This window comes from Osmia bicornis, chromosome 12 (genome assembly GCF_907164935.1).
Source record: "Osmia bicornis bicornis chromosome 12, iOsmBic2.1, whole genome shotgun sequence".
In the NCBI taxonomy this organism is placed as follows: domain Eukaryota; kingdom Metazoa; phylum Arthropoda; class Insecta; order Hymenoptera; family Megachilidae; genus Osmia; species Osmia bicornis.
In genome coordinates this window covers 2,371,977-2,398,061 of record NC_060227.1, presented here as the reverse complement: position 1 = coordinate 2,398,061, position 26,085 = coordinate 2,371,977, and the positions used below count along the sequence as shown (strand labels likewise).

General features: G+C 45.2%; 1 protein-coding gene across 2 annotated transcripts in view; it reads right to left on the bottom strand.

Annotated features, from left to right (window-relative positions):
• LOC114873201 (phosrestin-2-like) overlaps positions 1–26,085 on the bottom strand; it is a 111,833-nt gene that overhangs the window by 39,822 nt on the left and 45,926 nt on the right. For both annotated transcript variants that reach the window (XM_046288082.1, XM_046288081.1), the window contains one exon: positions 4,895–4,998. In XM_046288082.1, coding sequence (XP_046144038.1) covers positions 4,895–4,912 — 18 coding nt within the window. In that variant the 5' untranslated portion in view covers positions 4,913–4,998. The remainder of the gene's footprint in view (positions 1–4,894; positions 4,999–26,085) is intronic.

Here is a 26,085-nt window from a genome sequence, read left to right as displayed (position 1 = left end):
AAATTAATACTCGGTTACGATCAACTTTTCGCCAACTTGTTTGACCCTTTTCTCTCGTGACGCGAGGGTGTCGAGATAAACTTGAATTTTATTCCGAGTTCTATAATTTCAGTTTCTAAAGGGTTCTACTAACTAGATTACTTATTAACGGGTAAACTTTGTACCCGCGAACCTGGATAAAGTCGATGCAGAGGGCTTTGAAGGCAAACTCGTCGGTGACACAGTTTTAATAAACGAAAGAGTTATTCGATTCGGTCGAGTAACGAGGAGGAGTCGAGTTGCACGGAGCCGTCAGAGAAAATCTCTGGAATGTCCAGCAGCTACTCTTTTCCGCGTTCCATCGTAAACTCGATCGTTTCCTATTCCGCACCGATTCGTTCGTGGATCGAGTTCGCTTCGAGGCATTCTCATTAACGCTGACTAACCTCGAGAGCACTCGTGTAAAAGCTAGTCGCGAAATGGATTAGATTTCCCGTTCGTTTTTAAAGTCAACGTTTTACCAGATTGTCTCTTACAACCCCCTAGTCGAGACGGTTTGATATCGTGGTCCTTCCGGTCCTCCTGATTCACCCTCTCCTCGGACGGTTTTACGCGGATCCATTCTTTTCGAGACGCGTGAAACTCCGTTCCATGGAAGCGGTTGCATGGCTCGTAAAGAATCGTCTGAAAAGCTCGTCTGGCTTTTTAAATAAATTCCAGTCGCTTTTTCCAACTAATAGTAACTTTGCCGGAGCTGATTTCGGATTTCCTAGCGAAGACAGCAGAGTCACTTTTATTCGAGTAATACGCTGCTTTATAAAGCCGCGACGAAGGTAATTCCCTCTCGAGGCAGGATTTTTTTTTTCAAACGTAAAACTCTTTTCCTGTCCGAGGAAAAATTTCAGGGTGCAATAAAAGACACGACTCGCGTTCGCGTTAGGGGATTATTTACCGTTTCCTTTCTTCGTTTGAAAAATCGGAGTTTCTTAGCGAGATTTCCAAGCAGCTTGTAAACATCCGTACCAAAGTAGGAGCGTCGTAACGCGCGAGCCACGAAACGCGTTGCCACGTGTCGTCACGTGTCGTTGAGTACGGTCAAAGCCCGATTTACTCCGTCCTCTGTCCACGTGTCCAAATGAGCAACACTTTGAATAATACTCACGTTGCTCGCTCCACGGCACCGGTGTTCGAATCCCCAACGGGGACACCGCGTGTCTCTATATTCTGTAATGCATAAATCAAGCACCGGCAAATGGCATTCCTCGATCGTGTATTACCGTAACACCTCACCGACTCCCTGTCGAATATTGGATACGAGCTGGAACGAGGGTGGTGACGGGTGAACGTTGCTATCGGCAACAAACCTGTCTGCCCTTCTAAAATCCTCGTTAACCCTTTCCCATGTAATCTTTTCAAAAACCATCATCGTCTGCCGATGAATCCGAGAATCAACGCGAAATACCCTAAATCACGAGCTTTCAACTCTTTCCAGCCGCTCGTAAATCGAGGCTGGTCGTCGGCGGATAGGGTAACCACCCCTTTTCGAAAGAGTACCCGATCGAATGTACCTCGTTCGCCTGGTGCTCGACTTCCGGTCTACCTCGAACCCGTCGTTCGTCCAGTCTGACTGACTGACGTTGATTGTCCACGCAAAACGTCGCGGTTAGTTATTTCGTTAATGCCACTCGTCCACCGTCTATCGCCATTAAATTCACCGTTCTGACGTTTATCGTTGTTAATGGAGCGGAACGAAACTTTGACGGTTCATTTGTTTCTTTCGTTTTTAATCGTACGAAACGCGGTCGTTATTGATATTTACATTTCCAGCAAAACCAGTTGATCATACAGATCGACTAACCGTTTCGTATCTTTTCGTTCCAGCTAAATGATTGATCCTCCTCGGTCGTAGGCTGACGTTAGATAACCCGACTTATGCAAAACGTTTACCATCTTATCGTCGCTCCGGTTTTCGTATTTTAGGAACGACAGAGGAACGATTAGTCACGTTTACGAGAACGTTGCAAGGAAATTTCCATTCGAGCATTAGTCTAAGCTGGAATTCTAGGGTAAAATTGTACAATTGGAGGAAGCCTTTAAAAAGGCGAAGGAAAATGCAAAGCTTCGGAGTGACTCTATAGAGAATACGAATAAGCGAGAAAATGGAAGATTGAAATTTGATTAGGGTCGTTTTTGCGATGACCGGTGCCCAGAGGAAATTTTCGAGAAAGGTATCGGCGTTCCCCGAGCGACACGGTATCGATAGATCTTCAAAAGTTCACCTCGCGGATAGATCCTTTTGATGCTGCATCGTCCGGCCACGCGTGTACTACCATCTTCGGGAAACGGGGAATAAAATATACATGAATCTCACTCTTTCCGAAATATTCAAATCTCCAGTCCTCGGATCAAATAACTGGCTCGGTATCGGGTCGCCAGCCGTGTTGGCCCCGAGGTGGTCTCAGGCCATGAATATCATGACTGACCAAACTCGGTTCCCATACTAGTCACGTTCTGACGATTCCCGTAAGGTGTGGTCCGCAGAGTCGGTTTCCGGAAATCAGGCTATCGGGTTTCGCGTTTGTCGATCGCGAACTCTTCCGCCGGGTAGCCTGATTTCCGTTTGATAACCGCACGCTGTCATATATTCGGAATTGATAACTCTTTGGCGCGAGTGTTCGCTTACGATTAATTTGTCCCTCCATTACACCGCGAATCGCGATCCGAATTAAAAATAAAATCTGTTGAAATTTCGAAACGAAAGGCCTCGTAACGAAACGGTACAAAGATGCATGGCTGCACGAGCGTCGAAAAAAACACCGCTTGCATCGGTGCATCTTTGTTCGAAATGCGATCACGAGCTACGAAAAAAGGCTCACGCACGTCCAACGGAAGGATGGTGGGCCGCTAATCTCGACGTAAAATCGAGAAACCGCGAATTGTTGTTGCACGAGCAAACCTGACCGCCTCTCCATATGTTGCGCACGCGTATTATGCAGCCGCGTGCACTTTGCGTTTCGTGATCTCCCGCTCGACCAGCTGCTATCCGCTCGCACGCTCCCGCTTCGGGCACCATCCAGATTTCCTTCGCTAGACCATTCAAACGAACCGGAGAGATCGGGGATAAATAAACATAAAAATGAACGACCAACTTCCGAAACACATGACGGACAAACCGCAACGCGATTCTCCTCGCAACTGTTTTCGATCCTCGTCACGCGATCCTGGCATCACGCGTTCAAAAAATTCTATGTCCGACACTTTCGTGGATGACTCGCGAATTGTTTCGTTTACGATCATTGAAACCGAGCCGCGGTTCGTCTTCTATTTGCACGAATTATGGAGATCGTTTCACCAGAGATCCTTTTTCTGCCGTTAAAAGGTGTGAAACCTTGGACAGCTGATGGCGCGATCGTTGCACGCACGGCGGATTTTTAAATTAAATATGCCAATAACAAAGAAATTCTTATCGAGAAACAGAAGCATAAGAAAACATATCGAACTACGTTAAATATATTCCATCGGCGGCATTGCGTTTTTCTTAAAATAAATTGTGTCAACCAAAGAATAAAGAAACACGTTCAGAGACTGTCACGCGAGAGCAAGAAACAATTAGAAAATCAGAAAGGCAAAGGCAATTTCGCTATATCCCTTAAAAGCGTCACGCGATTTCGCGCGGCAAATCGTTGCCGGACTGCGCCCCGCCGAGAAAGCAAATAGTTTCACACTCGAGGAAATTATGTTCAGTGAAATTTCACGGTCACGAAAGGACCAGGAGGGTGCGAGAAGGGTATCGACGCTCGATGAAAGCCCGTCACGATGGCTCCTGGTCCTTGTTAGTTTTCTGCGGACTGTATCTGTCGTCTGGGCGGATCCGCATCACGCTAGCTCAATCTTTCTTTCTTGCGAAATCATCTAACGTAGTCCTTGTGTTACGGGTCAGTTTCGTCATTGTTCGTTCTTAATGAGTCGATCATTGGCCGGGACTGGGTCACGCGATAACTTTTCACACGATTTCTAAGCGCCATCAAGGATCTCCGAGCGAAATGACCCTGAATATTCAATAGAAATTATTATTATAAAATTAATGTTCATTATCACGAACCTTTAAGGTTAAAAGTCAAAAGGTTCTATCCATTTTCTTCGCACAAAATGAATGTACTCGGGATGGATATACACAAAGAGGTGTTGAAACTTTGAATAGAAAATTAGTTTGTCGCGATTGGTGGAACGGTTCATCCGCGAGACAGCAGGTCGCCGGGAATTCGCTTAAAATTCATGTCGACGAGCATCTCCAAGCTCAAAGCGGCTCGATATTAACAGCTCTGTTTCCCTCAAAGGCGTCGGAAACGCGTTGATTGTTCGCGGTCGCGATTTTAATGCCGTCGAAGCTTCAGACGACCGATTTAGGATTCAAAGCGTCGCGTCGCGCTTTCGTCGACGAGCAATTCGCTCTTTCCGCGTGTCGCTCTTTTATATTCTAACGTCGTGAGACGCTCGTAATTGGCCGCGAGTTTATCCTCACCAGACAGACTTTATTACTTTATTCAACCACTAGCTTAAACCATTGTATTTCAAACAAATTTCAACAAAATACGAATAAATTAGAAGAAAATTCCAATCAACACAAATTCATGGTCATAACGGTGAAATTGCTCGTTCGATCATGCAAATTTTCGCTATCTACTTTTCGAATCGAGCACCGGTGCTACATTTCCGTTGAATTTGTTAAGTAACCTGGACGCTTTCTCGAACGGAGAATCATGAAAGCGTCGTCCTTGATTCAGTTCGAAATAAAACAGCAATCACACGGTGAAAAGGACTCGAAGGTCGTCGTCTAATAGCCAAAGCAATCTAAGCGAAAATCTAAGCGCGATCGGTTGGCACGAGGGAACGATGTTATCAGAAAACGACTCACCGTTGTCACGACACTCATGCGGGTATGGTCCGGTCGAACCACCGTGTATAACGTAGTTAGCAACACTATTAGCCCTTCGTCCGTGACATTCCGTGAAATCGCTCCTGAAACAGAAAGAGAACATGTTTGTTAGAAGTTGAAGAGGTAGGGTAAAGTTGCTTAATTCGTACCTTTTGAATTTTGCGACAACTGCGCATGTAACGGTATCTATATACAAGAAAAGCAGTAGTCAACAAAAAAGTACCTACATCAAAAATTAAAAAAAGGAAAACCAATAAAACTGACTCTGATTGGTTTCGTAATATTTGTGCAGAAGACCGGGAGGAAAATATGATTCGATGCTTGAAATGTAAAGCATGGGTGCATGATCTATGCGCTGGAGTTAACAAAAGAATACAGAAATAACAAAAAAATAGGCTTTAATTATTATTGTTGCTTACAGGTTTCCTAAGTGGTACCACTACAAGTTTTTAAATATTTAATTTATTTTATGTAAAATCATTCAGAGTATTGAATTTGTTCACAAAAATTTTGAATAACACATATAATTTTTTATTTGATAAATCCTAACATTTATACGAGCTTTTTCTTAAGGGGTACGATTTGAGCAACTTTACCCTACTTGCGAGAAAGTCGCTATTGCAAACGTTCCATCTGGCAGCGAGTGCGAGAAACATCAGCATAAACTGATTTCCCGTAGCCGATTTACATTCGCGTCGGTCAGTAGCTGGCGATACGATTCTTTTGTTGGCAAAGGGTTAACCTCTGTCCAGGAAGGGGAAGGGTGGGGTGGTTTGGAAGGCGGGAAAAAAAAAATGTAAAAAAGAAGCGGCGTGGCAGAGGAAAAATACGTTGTACGTGACGCACGAAAGGAACAAGCGAACGCGTGTTGGACATTCACATACGCTTAGCGAAACAATTAGACGATTTTATCGCGAGCTGCACCACCGGTGCATTCTGTCCCCTTCGCGGTGAGCCCCCAAGCGAACCGGAAGCTGAGAGCCAACCGCAGGAGGTACTCTCTTGCTTTCTCTATCTCCCCCTTTCTCTTTCTGTCGCACGCGAACCCCGCTCTTCTCCCCGGACTTCCCCTTCTTCGCGTGTACGCGCACGCTTCCGGTGACGCTCATTAACGCCCACCGCCGCATTTGTTATTCCTAATTGCGTACGGTTAATTCGATTTTCACGGATTTATAGCGCTTGATATCCTTTCTTCTATTGTTCTTGCCTTTGTTCCACCTATGTGAAGGTTTAAAATTTCACTGGATTTTCAATCGAGAATGTTATTTTTACATTATAAAGTCTGAACTTCCGTCAGGGAAAATGGAGGATAATAAAGCAGGGGTCGCCGGACGAGAGAGAACCTTCCGGTTAGCTTGGACAGGCGGTCACTTAAGGGGCTTTTCATGCCGGTAATCGAGAAAATTGGTAAAGTGGAGAATGCTCGCCAGAGAATTCGAGGTAATTACCGACAGTAGGGCCCGTTAATTTATCGACTAAAATCACAGACCCGTTGGACCGCAAATGGTTTTTTAAACGCGTCGTTTCGCCACCTAACATTTTCCATTCGATACGTTCGTTTCCCTATGTAATCGACGTCTAATGGATTTTCTCCTATTACCTACACTCAAAATGGATTTGTCAGTTCGTAATAAAAACTGTTTAAAATCTTTCTCGGAAAATGAAGTCGTTCTTGAAAGACAGGAATCGATCGTCGAGGATCGAAACCATGTACAACCTTCCCGATGTTCGACATCGAATCGCCTGGTCGCTCGTTAACGAACGCGTCGTCGGTCGTGTCGATCTTTTAATTTGCTCGTAAATCGTGCCGGATGTGACGGAGTCGTGAAGAGAATGGAACACGGATTCGAGAATCGACCATTAAAAAGAGATTTCGAGACACGGCGTGGCCAGAGGGCAAGTCCGAAGGATCCACGTGAATGGGAATAGTATAATTGGACCCTGACCCGGACAGCTTCTATATAACCACAAGGATTTTCACTAATTTCGCTCAATTTTCGGGGACATTGTTTTTTTTTTTCTTCTTCTACCGCCCGCGGCTTCTTTCAGGACCACTTCCAAGATCACCCACACGCGAACACGTGTTTAGAATTTTTTTTTCTTAATGATGAATCACGCTATTCATGAAAAAGGACCGCTTTTCGGTAGCTCTAATTTGTTCACGATTCAAGAAGTGGAAAGAAGAAGATCGTAACAGGAAGCTGACACCCCCTGTGGTGCTCCTTGCCGCGCGGATGTTTGTTTCCATCATTTTAGAGATTCTACGCGAAGAAGATGATTTGGAAAAGCGAAGAAACGCGGCAGATGGTGTATCGATCGTTCGATTCCCATGAAATTCTGATCATCATTCGAAAGGAGATGGTCATCTCCATACCTTAGTCGATCCCCATTGTCCCGGCAAATTTTTAACCTATGGAATCCATAGAATCGGCTGCCAAGATGATCTATACCAAGTTTTATCCAAATCGATTAATGGGAACATGGTCAAAATGGCGCCCAAAGTTGACCATTTTAACACGGGGCTTTATGGGGAGTGGTCGAAATCGTGATTTCGGCATCCTAGTTTCCGGATATGTTAAACTAGACGATAATACCTTTCAAATGAACCCATGAGTATCAAAATCGTGAAACGGGTATGGAGATGGCCATCTCCTTTGATTACTTTTCACAAAGATGCTTTGAAGTATTTAAAAACCCTCGACGATGGTAGAGAAAAACGTTTCGCATCGACTAGATTTCCATTTTTTGATCGTTTATCCGCGTGGCCATGTTCGCAGCGGCATTAATCGATGCCCAGAAAATTAGATTAACGCGTTCGGCCAGCATGGCGCGCATACCGACGAGGAATGTTATAACACTGACTAACGACTTTCGCCGGTGCGTTAAGCGCTCCCATTGTTCTGCCGCGGAAGTTGGCCGGTGAGCCGGAAACGCTCCACTCGGCCGCAGTCATTTTCGCTGTCGTGAATGACAGAGCGTGTTCGTTAACACCAATTACCATGCGAGCCGCCCGCCTCTCCTATTATATTGAATTATCGGGGAAAACTCGAGCGAAAGTGAATCTGCAAAATTTCGTCGGACCAGTTTACACGAATCATCGTGTACACGAAACGTTTCGATCTGCATCGCTCGAAACGAGCATGGAATTCCATTACGATTCTTCGTTGATCGTTTACGACTGTTTTTGTCTCTTCGCGTGCAACAGCATACGTCGAAGCGTTTATAAAATAAAATGTCGAATATTCTCATTGTCGCAGGTTGCGATACGTCGATCGAGCGTGTTCGAGATCGATTTAAGCATCGACCGAGCGATCATTACCGTTTCCAAGAGTCATCGCGAATCCTTTTAACTTTTACCGTCGTTAGTTCTGTTCGCCGATCACGCATCGGTGGAACACCAATGAGAGGCATTAGACCGATGGAAAGGCAGGCAGGAGATCGAGGAAGTTGCGGTTACGGCTTGTGGTGGCGTGTTTTCGCGGCCGAACGGCCACGCGAGCAACGAATAATGAAAAATATATACGGGCAGAGTTGGCTCGGCTGACATCGATGACAGACAACTGGTAGCGCAAACGGAGGCGAAAGAGAAAGAGCCGGATGAAAGAGAAAAAGGAAAGAACGGAGAAAACGGCACGACAGAAGTCAAGCATCCCCGAATGAATCGTCAATTTCCTCGAGCGAACCTTTACTCCTACAGAAAATGAACCATATGCCGTTCGTTTATCCTTTACCTATGATCCCAGTCCAATGGCGGTTCTCTACGTGCAGCCTAATTGTTAGTTAATTATCCGTCGGTCGGCCATGTTGCGGTTTATACGCATTGCCGAGTCAATTATTACGAGGCAAGCGAGCGTGGCCATCCACGTTGCTTTTTCAATTTCAATGCTCAGCCTCGATGGTACATCTAAACGATCGTTACCTTTCTTTCGTCTTTCATTTTATTCAGGATATCCATGAAATTCCTGGCGCGAGTATCGATTCGAAACAAATTAGGATAACGCAGAGAATAAATGGACCGCGAATGGTTAATATTTCATCGAACGTTTACCTGGGTGGGATTTTATCGTGGTTGCCAACGAAAACGTACGAGCTGTGTTTAATAAAAATGACGATAATATGAGCATCCCGTGTCGCGGTAATGAGACCCGTGGATCGACTATCTTCTTCGGTCCGTGTCCCCGATAACCAGCCTGCATCAATCATCCCCCTCTCCCGCCTTCATCTTTCCCCCCCTCCTTAGACGAACAACCGCCCTCACCGTCACCTGGTAATAAAGACGAAACTTTACGGTATCCCGGCGTAGACTTGTGTCCCTCTTGTTCTAGCTGATCCCGAAAGAAGTCTCGACGAACGAGCGAGGACTCGTTCCTGATCGTCCATGAATTCGGAACGATAAAAGCAGGAGATTGCGTAATCGTAGATTGGCGCAGTCAGGAAAGAAATCGCGAGGCAAAGGGTTAAGTGTCTGGCGTTAAGCGTATCCTCGAGCAGATGGAATTTCCTTTCGTCCTCGAGGCGATGGAAATCAATAAACCGAACGAAGGTAATCGCAGTGATTACAAACGGCGACAAGGTGACACGTAATAATGATAATAACAGAAATAGACGGGACAGTTAGATTCAATTACCAGGGGATTCGAGACAAGAACTCGCGTTTTCTCGCAGTTAGAGGTGCGCGCTCGACACTTCTCTCGATATTCCTTCCAAGTCTTTCTACACATTTTTGCAGATATTCTTTCATTCCCAATGATATTCGAAGCGATTATTAGCCATTACTTACGTAATGCGATATTAGAAGGCTGACAATCAACGCTTCGACGAATCGAGACGTCGAATCCGCTTCGCGAGTCGTTTCGAACGCAAGAGTGCTCTTATTTCCAACGTTTCTCGTCACGCGCCTGCCTCGCGTTACAAAACACTCGCTAACGTCTCGAGATCTCTTCGGAATCTGTCTGCATTATTTTTTTTTTTTTTTGCATAAAATCGAAACCGGGTGTAACATTAGACTAGGTATAGCTCGGATCTAGCATAGCATCGAATGCTTCGTTAGAAAAATAAGGAACAAGTTCACCGTCATTTGCGCCTGATACAAAGGTGAACCTAACATAACATACGAGCAATACCAGGGATTCGAAAGTCAAAAGGTCCGACACCTGTGCACCTTACAATCTAAACGTATCTGATACAACCGCGTCGATAAATTACTAGGTAATTTATGTGGCAGTTTTTGCTCACGTGTCGGTTGTGTGTCATTCCGTTGGAACGATGAAATTCAGCAGATTGCGGAGCAAATTTGGTACGAAGGCGTTGAACGATAAATCGTCAGTGAGATGTTTCAGTGCGAGCTCTTATATAAATGGGAACGATTTAGTCTCTAGCGGTCCTCGCCGGCAGATATCTTAATTTCGTGTACATTTACCTGGTCGAAGAAAGGGCGATCCGAGGTGGAAAGCACGCGTATACTACTTTATCTGGCTACGTGGTCTTGTAGCTAATTTATAAGGCGAGTTAACGGGCCGATAGGAGGACCTGTTCACAAATTAAACGTCTCCATTCACCGGTATACCTGTCTTCTTACAGACAAAAAAAGAACAAGCGGACAATGTTGAAACGAATTTTCTTCTTTTATATATAACTCTACCTTTTTTCTTTTATGTCTCTTTGAAAAAATCTCAATTTTGAAAACGTTTCTTTTTGAAACACTCTGTATCGTGTAATTTGTATACACCTTAAAGTTGCAGCATGACGTGGTTCGAATACTTTGCTGAGACTGTGTTAGGAATCTGATAATAAGTTGGTTGTAGTTTGAAGGTATCCAAACGGGACACACCTTTCGAGCGGTGTCTCGCGTGCGTGTCGCGCGAAACGCATTATCATCGCGACAGACTTTCGTAATCTCCGCGGGCACCGTTTATACTTTATAACGTACCGTACGTCGTCGCATCGTTTACCCTCATGACAAATGGTGATCGTGCTTTTGTTCGTTCCTCGTCCTTTTATCTGCCACCTTTCCTACCTCCTTATCCGCCTGTCCCCTGCTGTAATATTATTTCTCTGCCTCCTACGATTGCCTTTCGAAAACCATCGACGACGCGTTTTCTCAAAGAAACCAGAAGAGAGTTTCAAAAGATTCTTTGGAGTTTTTCTGATCTAAGTTCGGTCCAGCTGGAGAAATCGAATATTTACGCCTGGCTTATCATATTTTTTTCTCTCGCGTTATTCCGGAGTTAGAAGCTGCAAGCGGCCTTTCGGAATCGGAAAATCGCGTAACTGACGAGTATTTCGTTTTCACCTGGTAATCCGCGTTTGATCCGCTCGTAAATCGACCAGTAAGAAGATCAGAGCGATGAAACGGAGTTACGATGCTTTTCGGAAAGAACGAATCGTGTCCGTTCCAGAGTGGATCGTAAAGCTTGGATTCTTCGTTTACCGGTGTCCATCATTTTTATAAATTCACGACGGAAATTCTTGGCGAAAGTTAATTTTGAAATTGTCAATTCATCCGGCGACTAGCGTTGTAACGTAGAACGCGTACAGATTCCAATATTCGTCGGTCGATCTCCGCTGGACGAGCATCGAATCGAATTAGTATTCGGATATCCAGACGATCTCGGTTCTAGACTATGCATAGAAACCACATCCAACGGTTGGCGAGCACCGTGTACTGCGGCGTCGTATTTGTACGGGTGTCCAGTTCAATATCGGCCAGTCACGCGAAATCAAACCACCGTAACTAGGAAAGCATACAGGCACATATACTGCACGGCATACCACCTGCCCGGTAATAACAACGATAACATACGACTGAAATGTTATTAATTTTAATGTCACGCCCGAACGAATCGTCCCGAAGCGAGCGTACATGCTCGCCGTTCCCCAACACTTTGTTCTTTCAGGCACATCAGGGGAATCAATTTTCGTAAATCTAAATCACGACCGACCGGGGATAATTCATGACACTTTTCACACCAGTTGAATCAATCGAAAAAGCTTCAACTTTACGGTCCCTGTTCCCTTCTTTCATATTAATCCCCCCCGTTTCCTGTCTTCCTTTTATTATTCCCCGATCGTTTTCTTCTTGTTCGCGATCGCGGTAATGACACCCGGCCGCGATGCAATCGATGCAATTACGATTTTCTGCACTCTTCTCCCATTTGCTTCTTCGATCGAAATGATAGGTCGACTGATGAGCGTGGTGAAAATTGGGTAATTCGAAAATTCACGGTGCAATTTGCCAGCCGACTGGCTGAAACGTTTTAACCTATCTCGGTAGGTAGAAATAATTCTTCCGCTCGTTCTAATCATTAAATTATCCAGCCCATCTACGAATATTCTCTCCCGTACCTTTTAATACTTAAATGATTGCCGGCTACGATCGATAAAACAGCACGTCGGACAGAGAAATTCTTCTGATCGAAAATTTCGAGGAAGCAACGCGGTGGTGTGTTCGTAAGCGTGAAGAGGGCTGTTTTGAGGAAGTACCCGAAACAAGCTGACAGGAAGACGTTTTTAGTGGTCAGCAACAAATTTCGGACGATTAAAGAGTCGTAAAGCGAACGCGGTCGAGTTAAACACGGATATCCTCTTAAAGGAGGATATCCTTCGGGCTTCAGCGTGGATCTAAATAGAGCCATGATTAGGTAAGATTAAGGCGAGGCCCTGGTACCAGCGAATACCCGTTCCCTGTTAAGATAACGCGAGTGCCTCGTACTAATCGTGTCCCTTCCTCCCGAAGATAGAGCGTTTTAGGTCCGCACCTCGTGCTCGTCGACCCCTCCAACAAAAAGAAACTCCATCGGAAAATAAAAGTCTCGAGACATCGTTCGGTAAAAGGATCGATTTACACGAACCGATTTCAACCCTTCTCTTTGTATCCACAGATTGCCTAAATTTTTGTCAAACTTTTTGTCAAAAATCTTTAGCAATAACTCGATTTACACGAACCTATTTAACCCTTCTCTTTGTATCCACAGATTGCCAAAATTTTTGTCAAAAATCTTCAGCAATGATTCCAACTATTGAATAACGTTACCGCCTTTTTTATCGCTCTTTCGCGTAACCAAACTACCGTACTTGTTTGCCCCGATGTTTCTTGGTCGCGATCCGAATTAACTCGCTCCGTGGACCGTAATATGTATCGTAATTACTGCAACTATGTAACGCGCAAAGCAGATAAGGGACCCCTTTTGCAGTGCCATCGCTTACAAAACGCGAGCACCCCCTTTAATGAAGATACCTTTACCAGATAATTATGATTCATATAGGTATATATAATCGCGTGCGATATCAGATGAACGCGGTAAGCTTGGAAATCGTGCGTTCAAACTAAGCGTATGCGAATTCAGAAGTAAAACGCTTCCCGAGGCTGATTCGACGCCGATCGAGGCCGATAAGCCAAGACCAAGATGTTTCTACGGCAAACTGGATACAACCGCAGGATCGTCGGGTTAATTACGTTGAATCTAACGTTATTAATCAACAGTAGTGGTTACGCTAGTGCGGTTTCGAAGAAAATTGCAATAATACTAATGATTGCGGATGAATAAGGTAACCGAGGTTTGCCTTTCGCGAAGGAGGAAGTGATCTAAGCGAAATTACAAAATAGAATCAAAGTGTTTAAAAAGAATATCCTATGGACGTTCGAATCGCATGCAACATGGTGTGGAAGAAAAAAATTTGCTTTAATTAAAAGCCCGCGGTTATTAATTAACATACAAGAAAGAAGGAAACGAAGGTCCAACCACGACAAACAAACGAGCCAGGCTACACTTGAAACTATAATATCAGCTTAATCGTTCAGCTGCTTATGCTTTCAAGGCTTCTCAACGTAGAATGGTAATACGTCGATTCAATTAAGCCGCACACCACGCGTGAATGTTTCAAACGGACTAATTAACAGCCACTGCTACTGGGAGGAGTCTAAGCTACACGCATCCCCTTTCCGTTTGTAAAACCGTGTGGAAAGTGCAATTGCGGACAACGATACAGCGTGGAGAATCGCTCGAGGGATAAATGAGAAACACCGAGAGAAATAATGGAGACAACGAGAAGGGAGGAAACTCGTAGCGAAAGTTAGAAGGGCTACGAACATAATTAGACGTTGTACCTTCTTCGTCGCTGCGATAAGACACGGTCATTATTTTGGTGTTTAGATAGTCGAGCGGACGGACGTTGCCCACGGGATCGGACGACACGGACGGTACTCTAAAATCTGCCGAGAAATCTTCAAACATTCGGTATGTCGCGTTTAACCCTTTAAACGTTTGCGCCGTCGTGGATGACGGACGTAAACGCAACGTTTTCAAAGACGCAATGTAACTCACGGAAGTGTCATTTTGTGTAATTGAAAAACAGAAAATGATACGAATCGCGAATCTGTCCGTTTGCAGCGGCAATTTTGGAGACAGCCTGTGTTACAAGGATTTCTATAGCATCGGTTCTGCCATTATCCCCCTGCTTCTCCCCGGTTGTATCTTCGTGGAATCCAAGCGAATCGATCGCGTTACGAATGATACCAATTTTCTCTTCTTCATCCTCTTCGACCCCTTCTTTCTCTGTCATTTGCTTCGAGTCCTAAGCAGCCAGTTTCGTTTTATTGCATCGAGCACACACAGACTTGAGAGCAGCTTCGATTCCCATGCGAGATATAGAGGCGGCACGGAGGTTATTATAAAAATTAAACGACGTTCATTCGATTGATTATCGAAATTACATACCATCGGAACTCGGGATTTTCTGCAGGAACGATCGACGACAACGGGATACGAGGAATAAGATGAAAAGAAAAAAAAAAGAAAAAGGGTGGATGAGAAAGGGAGACTCTCGATGGTAATTGTACGCGGGGTCCACACGAACAGCTCGTGTTGATCGCCCGGTCTCGAGAGGACTTAATAAGTCGTTTTCGAGAGATAATCCGCGGCGGGTGTGTCATTTCATTTCTTGTAATTTTCGTGTTGGTCGCGCGGCGGAATGCCGCGTATCAAACACATCATCATCTCTAATTCTATCGTCTCCTATTCCTTGCTCCGTACAGTTTCCCACAGTAGTTTCTCTGAGAATGAATCCAGGAAATAGCGTGAAATTCTCTGCTTCGATCCAGTTGTTAGAAAAAACAAATTGACGCCGATATCGTTTAAAGGGTTAATCGAGTCCCTTGTCGCGGGATCTCTATAGAGCCTCCGCACGAGTTCACGATCGATAAGACTGAATATCGTGGTAGGAACGAGATCCTGGAATTCGACGATTCGTTCTGTTCCGTTGTTGCATCGGGTCAATTAAGGATTCGTAGCCGTGTGATTCCGTGGCCTTCCAAAGCGGGACCGAATCGCTTGGCGCCAGGTAACAGTCCTCGGAATCGTCCCACGCAAGGGACACGAGGGACCCGTCTGGAATCGTCGCTCCAAAACAGGTACACGACGAACTAATTTCGTGGTGCAACAGTGGCCACGGTTTCTTCTTCTCCCAGACCTCCCCCGCTTCTCCTTTTCCAGAACCGCTTCTTCTTCGTTCTCCTCGAGTGAATGAAAGACACCCCGGGGGCACGAGCGATGCTTCGATCCAGCGGAGAAACCACCGGTCCATTCAGCGACGAAAGAGAGAAAAAAAAGGAACAGGTGGACCACTGAAAGGACCGGTCGAAATCTCTGAATGAGTGTAATCTCGTGACTCGAGGGGAAAAACGAGCCTCCTAGATCGTTTCAGGGACTCTCGAGCTTTTTGCCTCTTCGACTTGAATCTTTCTAGACGACGAAAATCGAGATCAACGCGTTAGACGATGCGTCGAGTCGGTATTTGAAAATCGAACGAAGGAATCCTGAAGCGTTAAACGAAATACGCTTGTCGATTCATTCGTGCATCCCTAGCGGTCCCACCGTCAAAGGGTTAGGTCGCCAGCAAAGAGGACACCAAAGTGGATACAGGGACAATTCCTCGGCAACGATGATCCCTAATTGCTCGCCGGTAACACGAGCAAATTGTTATATGCTATCCACGCGCGTTCCTCCATCGTAGCAACATCCATTACCGTCCTCTTCGTAATAACATGTCGTCCGAAGGAGGATGGATCGTGGCCAGTCGGATAAAGCAACGGCTTTCGGCCACGGTTTGCCCGCTACAAAATAAGAACACGGAGTCTAGAACGATACGGAGAAGGGTTCGAGGGAGAGATAAAGCAACCGAGCTTTCTGCTCGACCCGTTCCAACGCGAACATATACCGAGGAGAAGAAGAAGAAGAAGAAGAAGACTACTACGGGGAAGAAAGTGGGGAACGATTCAAATTAAATGCCGTTGAAACAAAAAATGATCGAGTAATGACAGCGCCTGGACTTGGACGGTGGCTCTCTGGGTATCTTTGAACATACGGATGGAGAAGGGAGAACGTGTGATTACCCATCGACCAATAGCGGTGCTCAGAGCGGCCATCATGGTCCAAGGAAGACGTGCAATCACGCGGTTCTCCAGCATCTTCCTCTTCGTCTCCTGCAGGCACGCGTGAAACCTCCTTCTGATATTTCCTCACCAACTCGAATGCTACTCGAATCATCCGGAAATACCGTATTGAGCTTTTCGATCTTAGATCGTTCGGAAAATTGTAGTATTCCACCGTGTAGCCGAGATTCTGTTCGAACGAGTCTTGAAATGTGGTTAAGGGAGTATCTTATCAACCTCCTGGTTATTACTCAATGCAAGAAATGGTCACGAACGAGTTAGGAAACATCTTGAACAATGCAATTTTACCAACTCCTTTTTTATGCACACACCGTTTCACAAGAATAATTGTATTCCGAAAAGTAGACGACGTTTTGGCAAGGTGTAACACAGTTGCGTAAAAGTAAAACTAGATAATGGCCGCTTTCACGTACCGTAGCCTCGCAGGTTGCTTCGGTGAATGTATGTAATTTAACAAGTATAAGCGTTATCCGACAACCATCATTGACGAGCACTCAGCCCTATAACGTTAATTATTTTCACGGTTTTCAAGCCGTATTTTAGATGCTATTCGAGGTTGTTTGATTATAATTACCCTCGCTTGCGGAACGCTTGTTTCCATCGATTTCGAGAGCATCGATACATTTCGTGGCGTTTATCCGATGTTAGCGCACCGTTGCGCTTAACAACGTTATTTTATTATCAGCGGTATGGAATTAAAAATTATTCCCGGTTGATCCGATTGTCTATGCTCGCTATTTTTTTTCCAGTATCCACGAATAATCGCCGACGATTTCACTCGGCGCTCGTGTGAAACGCGGATAATGACGAGCAACGTCGAACGCAGGATAGCCGGCGCTTAATAACTCGTTAATTATCGTTTTAGGAAATCCGCGTACACGCGCTCGCTCGCGCGCTCACATCGTCGAGCCTTCCAATTACTTTACGTAACTCCCGCGCGTTCATTTCTCCGCTCTGGTCGCGGTAATTGGTTTAATTGCGTTTCGCAAACGAGAAAAAAAAAAAGAGGAAACCGTCGGAGATTAGAAAGAGCTGGCGGAACAACGCGAAGGGACTTTTATTGTTGGGTGTCTTCGGTTAAGAAGACACCCGGGAAGAAGAAAAAGTTTGCACGGATGCGTCTACTGTTCCGCGTACAACATAGTAACGTTTCCTTAACAAGGATATTTAGATCCAAAGATTCTGAAAGGCGAATTTTTAAACATTGAAATAAACGTTTTGATTTTCGATGAAAAATGAAGTTAAATTCTTAGGATAAACTTTCACCTCGACGGTGTTTGATTTCTCCTCGATTAGAAAGGAAAATGTTATCGTTAATTACCGGTGAAAAAGTGTAAGAATGGTAAAGCGTTTTTGAAAGGTTACAAAACGAACGCTCAACGCTGAGTTTTCTTTCAAGAAGAAACGCTCGAGTTCCTCGAAACGAAGAAACGAACGAGAACGCGTAACCCTGTCGGCGATTAAGAACGTCGCTTTTGATCGCGATTCGTCGACCTCCTTCCTTTTGGTATCACGCGATTTCTACACAATACTCCTACAAAACTTCGTCATATTTCAGTCAATGTACGTGTATATTTCTTTTTCTTCTCTTTTCGGTGGACGGTGAAACGCATTCGCCACTTCCTGCGAGATGTTATCGCGATCGAGCTTTAGGTAATCATTAAGTCAGTCCTTGAAGGAATTTTCTGTCCCCGTAAAGGCGATGTCGTCGATGTAATCGTTCCAATCGAGCCTCGACAACTTGTATCAACCAGAATAACGTAATTGCTTCGAGGAATTCTGCCTGATGATCCAACGAAATTTCCCACTTCCAAACGTTAAACTTTTCCTATGAAAAACGCTTCCATAGCTATTTTTATCACCGATGATACCAAACGCGATCGAGAGGATTTAGATATTTGAAAGAACGAACAGTTGATTTTGTTTAACGAGGAAACGGTATATTTGTAGCTATTCATAGACTGGATGGAAAGTTGCAATGATTAGAAATTCAAAAAAGAGAAGAAGAAGAAGTAACAGAAGTTTCTGTGAGAATTCACTAATTGGCAACGATTCGCGATTAGAGAAATCCCTTGGCCTGGTTCGAAGCAAAAGCACATCAACGTCGGCGTGTGCACATAACGGGCACGCGGTTGCATTGTTTCTTTTCATAACTCATCCAACGTATCCATATTCATGGGGAGGGAAGGCCAAAGGAGGAAGGCGGAATGAGCAAGAAAATGAAACAACGAATTAGCAACACCATCCTCGCTACGTGGTACGCTGCCCGCGTACGCCTGTGTACGTATGTATAAATATTAATCCAGCGATAAAATCGCTCGTATTTAGCAACAAAATCGCAAAAGCAAACGCGAAAAAGTTTTTCACGACTGCCGTAGCACATAATGAAGTACAGCCGCTTCCTGACATCAGGCTAATTCACCGCCATTACGGTGATTTATATTATATGAAATTGCTTCGGCGTTACACGTCCACGTAGTGAATTCAATTCGCTATCGCGAATCCAACAAACCATGAACGCACGAACCTTCGATAATCAGCCGGATTTTGTTGCTGAATTATATATGCCTGGCTATGTGCGTGTATCAGCACATTTCGAAACAGCATCGTTCAATTAAAATTTCTACTGTTTTGTTGGGAACAACAACTTCCGGACGAAACGATCCTACCTTTTGTTCTCATTGATCCTTATCAACTGTTTTCCCCTAGTTTAGGGAATTTACATTATCTTTATTGCAACGTATCGTAATTATGATGTAAATACGAGCCTAAAGAGAGCGGAATTTCTTTTTTTTTTTCTTTTTTTTTTCGCATCAAACAACCATTGATTTTCGAACAGTCGAGATAAGAGGCGGAAAGCGGAAGTTGGAAGACGTCTCGAGCGTTTTCCCCTAGTTTAGGGAATTTACATTATCTTTATTGCAACGTATCGTAATTATGATGTAAATGCGAGCCTAAAGAGAGCGGAATTGTTTTTCAAATTTTTTCCTTTCGCATCAAACAACCACTGATTTTCGAGCGGTCGAGATAAGAGGCGGAAAGCGCAAAGCGAGAAGGAGGAAAGCGGAAGTTGGAAGACGTCTCGAGCGATGGACGTACAATGCCGCGACGAAGGAAGTAATTCGCCGAGGACTTAGCCCGTGGCGTTGCGTTCTTCAGAGACGGACTTTACTCGTCGCCGTGCTACCGCCGCGTACCAGCATTGTCTTGACAACTTAGCGGTTATTTTACACGCTGTTAGCTCGGTAAGCTAGCCACGAGTTTACCGCTGTTTCTATGCTAATGAGCTACTCCGAGACGAACCAAGCTGAAACGCGCGGCCAGCCAAGAAACGGCGAGCAAACTCGCGCGAGTACTCTTAGTTCCTCTTCTCTTTCTCTCTCTCTCTCTCTTTCTCTCTCCCTAGTTACCAGCCGCTCGAGTTAATACAGAAACTCTGCTACCAAGTTCGCTCAAAGGGGTGATAGTTTTGGAGATGTATGCGAGTAATTTCGTCTCGTCGACCTGGACTTGCCTTTACCTCCTCCGCTGTCTCGCGTAAATTCCGTTAAAGGCGGAATTTAACGACCAACCCTGCAGACACTTTCGCGATCGAAATACTTAAAGAGTAGTGTACGTAAAAGTTTCATTCACGTCGACTCGCCTTCGCACCTGCCGCAAATTCAAAGGGTTCAGTATAGATAAGGGGCACGCGCGAATTTGTTTGCCAAGCACTCGTTTTGTCACCAGTTACAACAGATAAATATAAGCAAGTTTGTATATTAGTTTAGTTACTCGAGATTACCTGGCTTGTTCTTATGAGTAACTGTATCGCATATCTCTATAAGGTTCGCATTCCCACGGTTACAAAGACAGCTTTAATTGCTACGGTAATACAGTGGATGATTGAAATTGACGATTTTACATGAAAACCTAGTTAAACAAAGTTTTTGTTATTTTTTATTATGAGTATCGAAATTTTCCGGACCTCAACCCCATCGACGATTTGTGGGAACATTTATTATTAGTAATAAATATCAATTGATTGAACGTTTGATAGAAGTATGGGTCAGAAATAAAGCAATCAAAACGAAAGTATGCCAAAAATAATTGAGGCAGTAATTGTAGCAAAAGGCGGCGTTAGAAAATACTAACATACGAATGTAAATATAATCTTTTAAATGTATTTGTTTATTTTTATAAGTATCTTTTTGTATATTATCAGCAGAGGATTACTGATTAAAAATTATTTAATGTGAATAATTTGATCACCCACTGTATATGCGAGACCATTTGCATTTGCATCGCGAGTAGCTGAATCCTCACCCCTTTCGTTTTAATTTCTACTTTTACACTAACCCTCGACGTAAGGGTTCTGAATTGATAAAAAAACATATTGATATTTTGCAACAAGCAGAGCACTAATCTCGATAGAATGTTTGCTCTTGCGTTAGATATCCTAGACTGGTGGATTCCGGTAGAGCTGCGGGATTTCAAGGCGGTCCGTAAGTCGATTCCGTGGCATTGACTCGCACGACCCCGAGCATTACCGTAATGGTTGTAACCGCCTTAAAAAGCAGTCTCGGGCGCCATCGACTAGCACAACATGCAAATTGCTGGTTACCCGATCCGGCATGGAATCCGAGGATTGCTCGATTGGCCGGCTACTCGTGCTACACACACCGCTCGGTTCGCCGTTCGCTACCGTTGGCCCGAGGAAATGGGAAAAGTTACACGGCCGATCCGTGAAACCGTAGGAAATTGTACGATCGATCTACACCAGGAAACGATGCTACGTTTCGTGGAACACAGCCTGCTGGTTACCTCTCACAAGATTACATTCCGCCGGCAGGATCTGCATTCGTCCGATAACGATCGACGCGTTAGAAAACACGAACGAAGCGTCGTTGAGGATCGACAAACGGATAGTTGTGCAGGAGGAGGATAAAAAATGAATTGAGATCTCGTGGAAGATCCATCTCTTGCCTCACGATTCGATGGTTAAACAGTGAAATGGAACGGAAAGAAGGGAACAGTGTAACGAGCCGGTGAAAAATCCGTATCGACGAGACGGGACGTGCAACAAATAATCTTGACATTGCCCTCTCGTCGTTCCCTTTCTTTGTTTCGAAAATATCCCGAACGATGGATGCCCGTAAAAGTGTTTCATCGGCGAGTGCTAGCACCGGACGTGCGTGTTCCGCGTCCCCGCGGGATCAATGGATTCGCGGCCACGGAACAAAGGGCCGGGCAAGGCGAAAGGGGAGCGAAGAATAGAGAGAGTGGAAGAGAGGAACGAGCGAGAGACGAAGGGTGGCGATAGAGAGGCCGAAAAACGAGAGTTAGATCCACGGTGGTGATAGCTGGTGGTCTGCGCCGGTGGCCGGCCAGGCAGCCATGAAAAATAACGAAAATTTAGTCGAGGGCCGGGCGCAAAGCGATTAAGTCCATTATACAGTTTTATCAGCATGAGAAAGATCTAATAGCTGCCCTGGACTGGCCCCCCCTGGCTCGTTCAGCCCTCTCGCCCGCTAATTCTCGCCACCGTCGCCTCGCGTGTATACCGCGCAAACGAACAAACCCCTCGATGTGTCATACGCGCCACTTGCGCCCGCTTCTCGACGGAGGGCACACGCGCTGATTTCCTCTCTATCAGGGCAGCCTAACTTAACCTAAGGACTTTTCCCTTGCGCGTTCCTCGACGCCTATGCAGCTGCGTACAACACACGAAAGAGATACGTGTATTCGTAACAGGCGGAACACACGTTACGCTTAACGAGAGCCCTTCGACCCTCGTCGGTCAGAAACACCTGCAGGAAATCACAACCCCCAAATGCAAATATTATCTTAATTGCTATAGAAAACTACCGCCATTACCTGGAAACGCTTTTCTCTTTCACCTTTGTGGCCGAGCGTCACACTAATGAGCGCACTCGAGATTACGCTCGAGGGGGTGGACAGGGCCGTACGCGAACCTTTCAACCCCCCTAACGAAACTTTAGCGTAACGTTAGATGAACGAAATTGCAAATTTCTCCGCCCCTTTCCCTGGATGGTACGTTCGATTTTCCTCGTGCGCGATATGCAAAGTGGCTGTTACATTGTTTTCAAGGTTACCCTGGCTCCCTATCAATGCAAATTGCCCGTAATGGAAGCTCTTAGAGGAAATCGGATACGAACGGGAATAAGGGAGTTCTCGTTTCTCTATTCTCTCTAATTGCCGCGCTGACAATAGAGGCACGATTGCATTTTCCATAGACAATCTGAAATCTTGTTAAACCGATGTTAAAAACGCTTACGTAAAAGTGTTATAAAACCAACCGATGTTATGCACGATTATTAAGTTCGGCAGGTGAGAAGCTCGGTCGAGTTACGAATTCGTTTCGACACCCCGCGCTGACGAATCGTCGATTTGGCAAGCCACTTTAGGCAACTTCCGCCGCGGCCGCGTATCCTGTCAATATCTTGCCAACCTTCTCCGAGTCGTTTTTAATTAATTTCCCATGCATGCCGGCCCGTGGAAACTCGGATAGCTTGCGCGAATCCGTGCATAATGAGTCGACGCGAACGAGATTAAGAAATCGCTGGCGATTGTTATTTACTCGTCAACTTTCCATCCTCCCGAGGATTAACGATTCTCTGGATTTCATCTTAAATGTGAAAATTCGCAAAGCCTATGTTAAAGAAGTATAACGTAGAACTTCCAACAAGCTGGCTAGCCGTATTTCACCAGCCGGTTCGCGTAAAGACTCGTAACGTTAATGCAGAGGGTAATTTGCATCGACAAAAGCGTTGTTCGGTGGTGAAACGCGAGGTAGTTGTACGTTCGATTAAACCCGCGTTTACCTGAAGCTCGCAAGACCACCGTCGCCGTTCCTCTCTCTCTTTGCGAGCCAAATTTCCGCTATCGCGCCCGCAAGAACACATTACGATCTTAATGAGCGCTTAGCATAACAAACGTAAGATCGGATCGGGTTGCCAACCGGCGCCGTACACGCACCGCCTGTTCCAAGCGCGCTCGAGAAAGGGTGAGAGAGTAACAGGGTGAAAATACCGAAGTGAAAGAGCGGGATAGAAATAATCGTAGATAACGATGAGCTAATTAATTGGTTCGAGTATCATTTAAAATTCGATATGAGGGAATCCTTAACGAAAGGTTCGAATAGACGATAAGAAGAAACGGAAAGGCTTTGGTTTTCGCGGCGATGCGCATGCGAGCGCCTCCGACTTATGGAAGTTTAGCCGTTAACTTAACCGGCGTTTACCTTAATCTAAGATCAGCTCTGGCCTGCCGCGTGCACCGCTCGGTATAATGTATGGCCGTATGAATATGCATTGGACACGGTATGAGGTCTGGCAGCGATGTAAACGCGTGAACGTGTGCCCCATAGCGACGCTACGTTTACTCTATACGAGCGAGGTGAGCGTTCCTTCAGCATTTGCCAGTGTTCGCGTGTTTGCTCACGCTCGCTTTGCCCGCGTATCTACAACGCGGCTTATTCGCGCGAGCACGCCTTCGTTACACAGACACAGAGACTGATTATCGCCTCGTGAGAACCGGACGAATTCGACTCCGAACGATTATGAAATTGAAATGAAAGATAGGTAGCGTAATGCCGGGAAACGGTACCATCTCGAAGAAGGTTAAACAGGGTAAAACGTTCCTTTCCAACCGTATTCCTGTCGCTCGTAATTCAACGGCAAGAGAGAATTTGATTTTTCGCGAGGAGAGGTTCCACGCGTGGGCTGAGCGCGAGCGCAGGTTGCACGCGCGAAACACTGTTCCCTCGCGTGGGAGTAATTTGTGAGCTCGCGAGTGCGTTTCGTGCGTGCCGGCCGATACGGGCCTCGCCGAGGAAGCAAGTGGAAGGTGGATCCTTATCTGGCCGAATTTTACGAGCGTTTTAAAGGATCGTTAATTTTCGGACGTTTATCGCTTGACCGCCGTGTGATCCTTCTTTCCTCTTCCTCCGAGGACGATCTGGTATCGTTGAAAATTCAACCGTTTGTCTTTGAAAGAAAAATAAAGATCCCGTAACATGGAACAGGTGTCTGTTAAACATCGAACATCCTTGACAGAATTAATCTTTGATATGTTATTTTTGAAGAACGAATTTCGACCGGAAACGAAGATGCAGACCATGAAAAAATAAGAAAGAACCGCTATGACCAGGTATTTCAAGGTACTCGAAACGAAACGATCTTTCGTGACGCGTTCTGCCGGCCGGAAATCGTGTGCCTACCTTTAGTATTTTTATTCCGTCGTAAAGCGGTTTTTACGAGCGATTTATGTAACATTATTTTGTGAAACATTTCGCCGCTGGAAAGGTTGGAATCAGGTTATTAGGCTGGTACACGAATTTTCTTTTATCGTTCGTATCGGTATGACACGAGCGTAAGGAGTCTTTTAAATGGCCTTTTAGGTGAAGCTAGTTCGAAAGCTCGTTCTAGCGAACGAAGCCGAGGCTACACGGGATTCATGAAGGTTAATTGCAAGTTGATGAGAACAGTTTTAACGCTTTTAACTTTTCACTTGGTCTTCCAGGCTAGACGGTCAGACTCTCATGTATATTTAATAACCGACACGTGGGTTCACTTGTCTAAGCTGTTCACGCGATACGTGTATCCCTGTTAATTGGAGCTCGCGTCCAGCTTTTAAAAAATTCAACAACCTAAGCGCATCAGTTCACACCTAGCTGACTCTTCAACATTTCCCGATTTCTTACACGCTGCGTTGAAAAGAGAGGGAATCAACGCGTGTAGGTCACAGTCTTAAAGAATTTTTAATCTTGATCAAGCATTTACTTGCTTGCGAATATGAAAAATATTCTATGAAATTATTAGAAGAAAACTCGTAAGCGTGAAAAACGATGGTTGCGCGATTAGGCAGATCGCGTTGAGGGAAGAAAACGCTTTGCTGGTCGTTCTTTAACGACCTCGAAGGCTTTCGTTTTCGTCGCCTTCTGGCCCCGACACTCGTGACTAATTCTCATGTTCCTTTAATGAGCCGCCCACAAACGAACGCGTTAACGTATCCAGGTGCAGGTCGCACGCGGCAAAAACGTATGCACATCCGCAAAAGGGCAACGCTAGGCGTAGGTGCAAACACAGAGGGAGAGAGAAAGACAAGGGGGTGGGAGCGAAGGAAAACTAAGCGGCGCGTTGCCTTCTTGCGGCTAGCCGTGGTTTAAATCGTGTCACGGTTTGATAGTCTCATTACAGGCTCCGTTAACCTGTTTTTTCATCGAAGCAAGACCGCTTCGTACTTTGCCTCGTTCGTAGAGAAACACACCGGAGGAAAGCGAAAAAAAAAGACACTGATATATCGTTTCACTTTTCTTTTCCTTCGCTTTTAATATCTCATTTAACCACGCAGAATCGTATAAACCATCGCTTTCTCCGCGCCCCGTATCATCTCGAACGTTTCCGTTTCCCTTCCCTGGTCGATCGATCGACCAGTAGAAGGAGGCCGACTAAGGTTGCTTCGAAAAAGGAAACGTAACTTTCCACGAAAAATTTCGCCACCAGCGGATCACTGAATCGAATCTAACGACCATCTGCTCGAAGGTGTTTCGACCTCTCTATGCCAACTCTCTCCGCTCGAATTTTCGACCGCGTATTGGCCCCATTCTTCCGAAAACTGTTCGAATCGTTTCGACAGCTCGCCGATGGAAATCGTTCACGCTCGAAACAATGTATTTCGAATCGATATTCGTGAGGAATAATTATAAAGGTATTAGTTG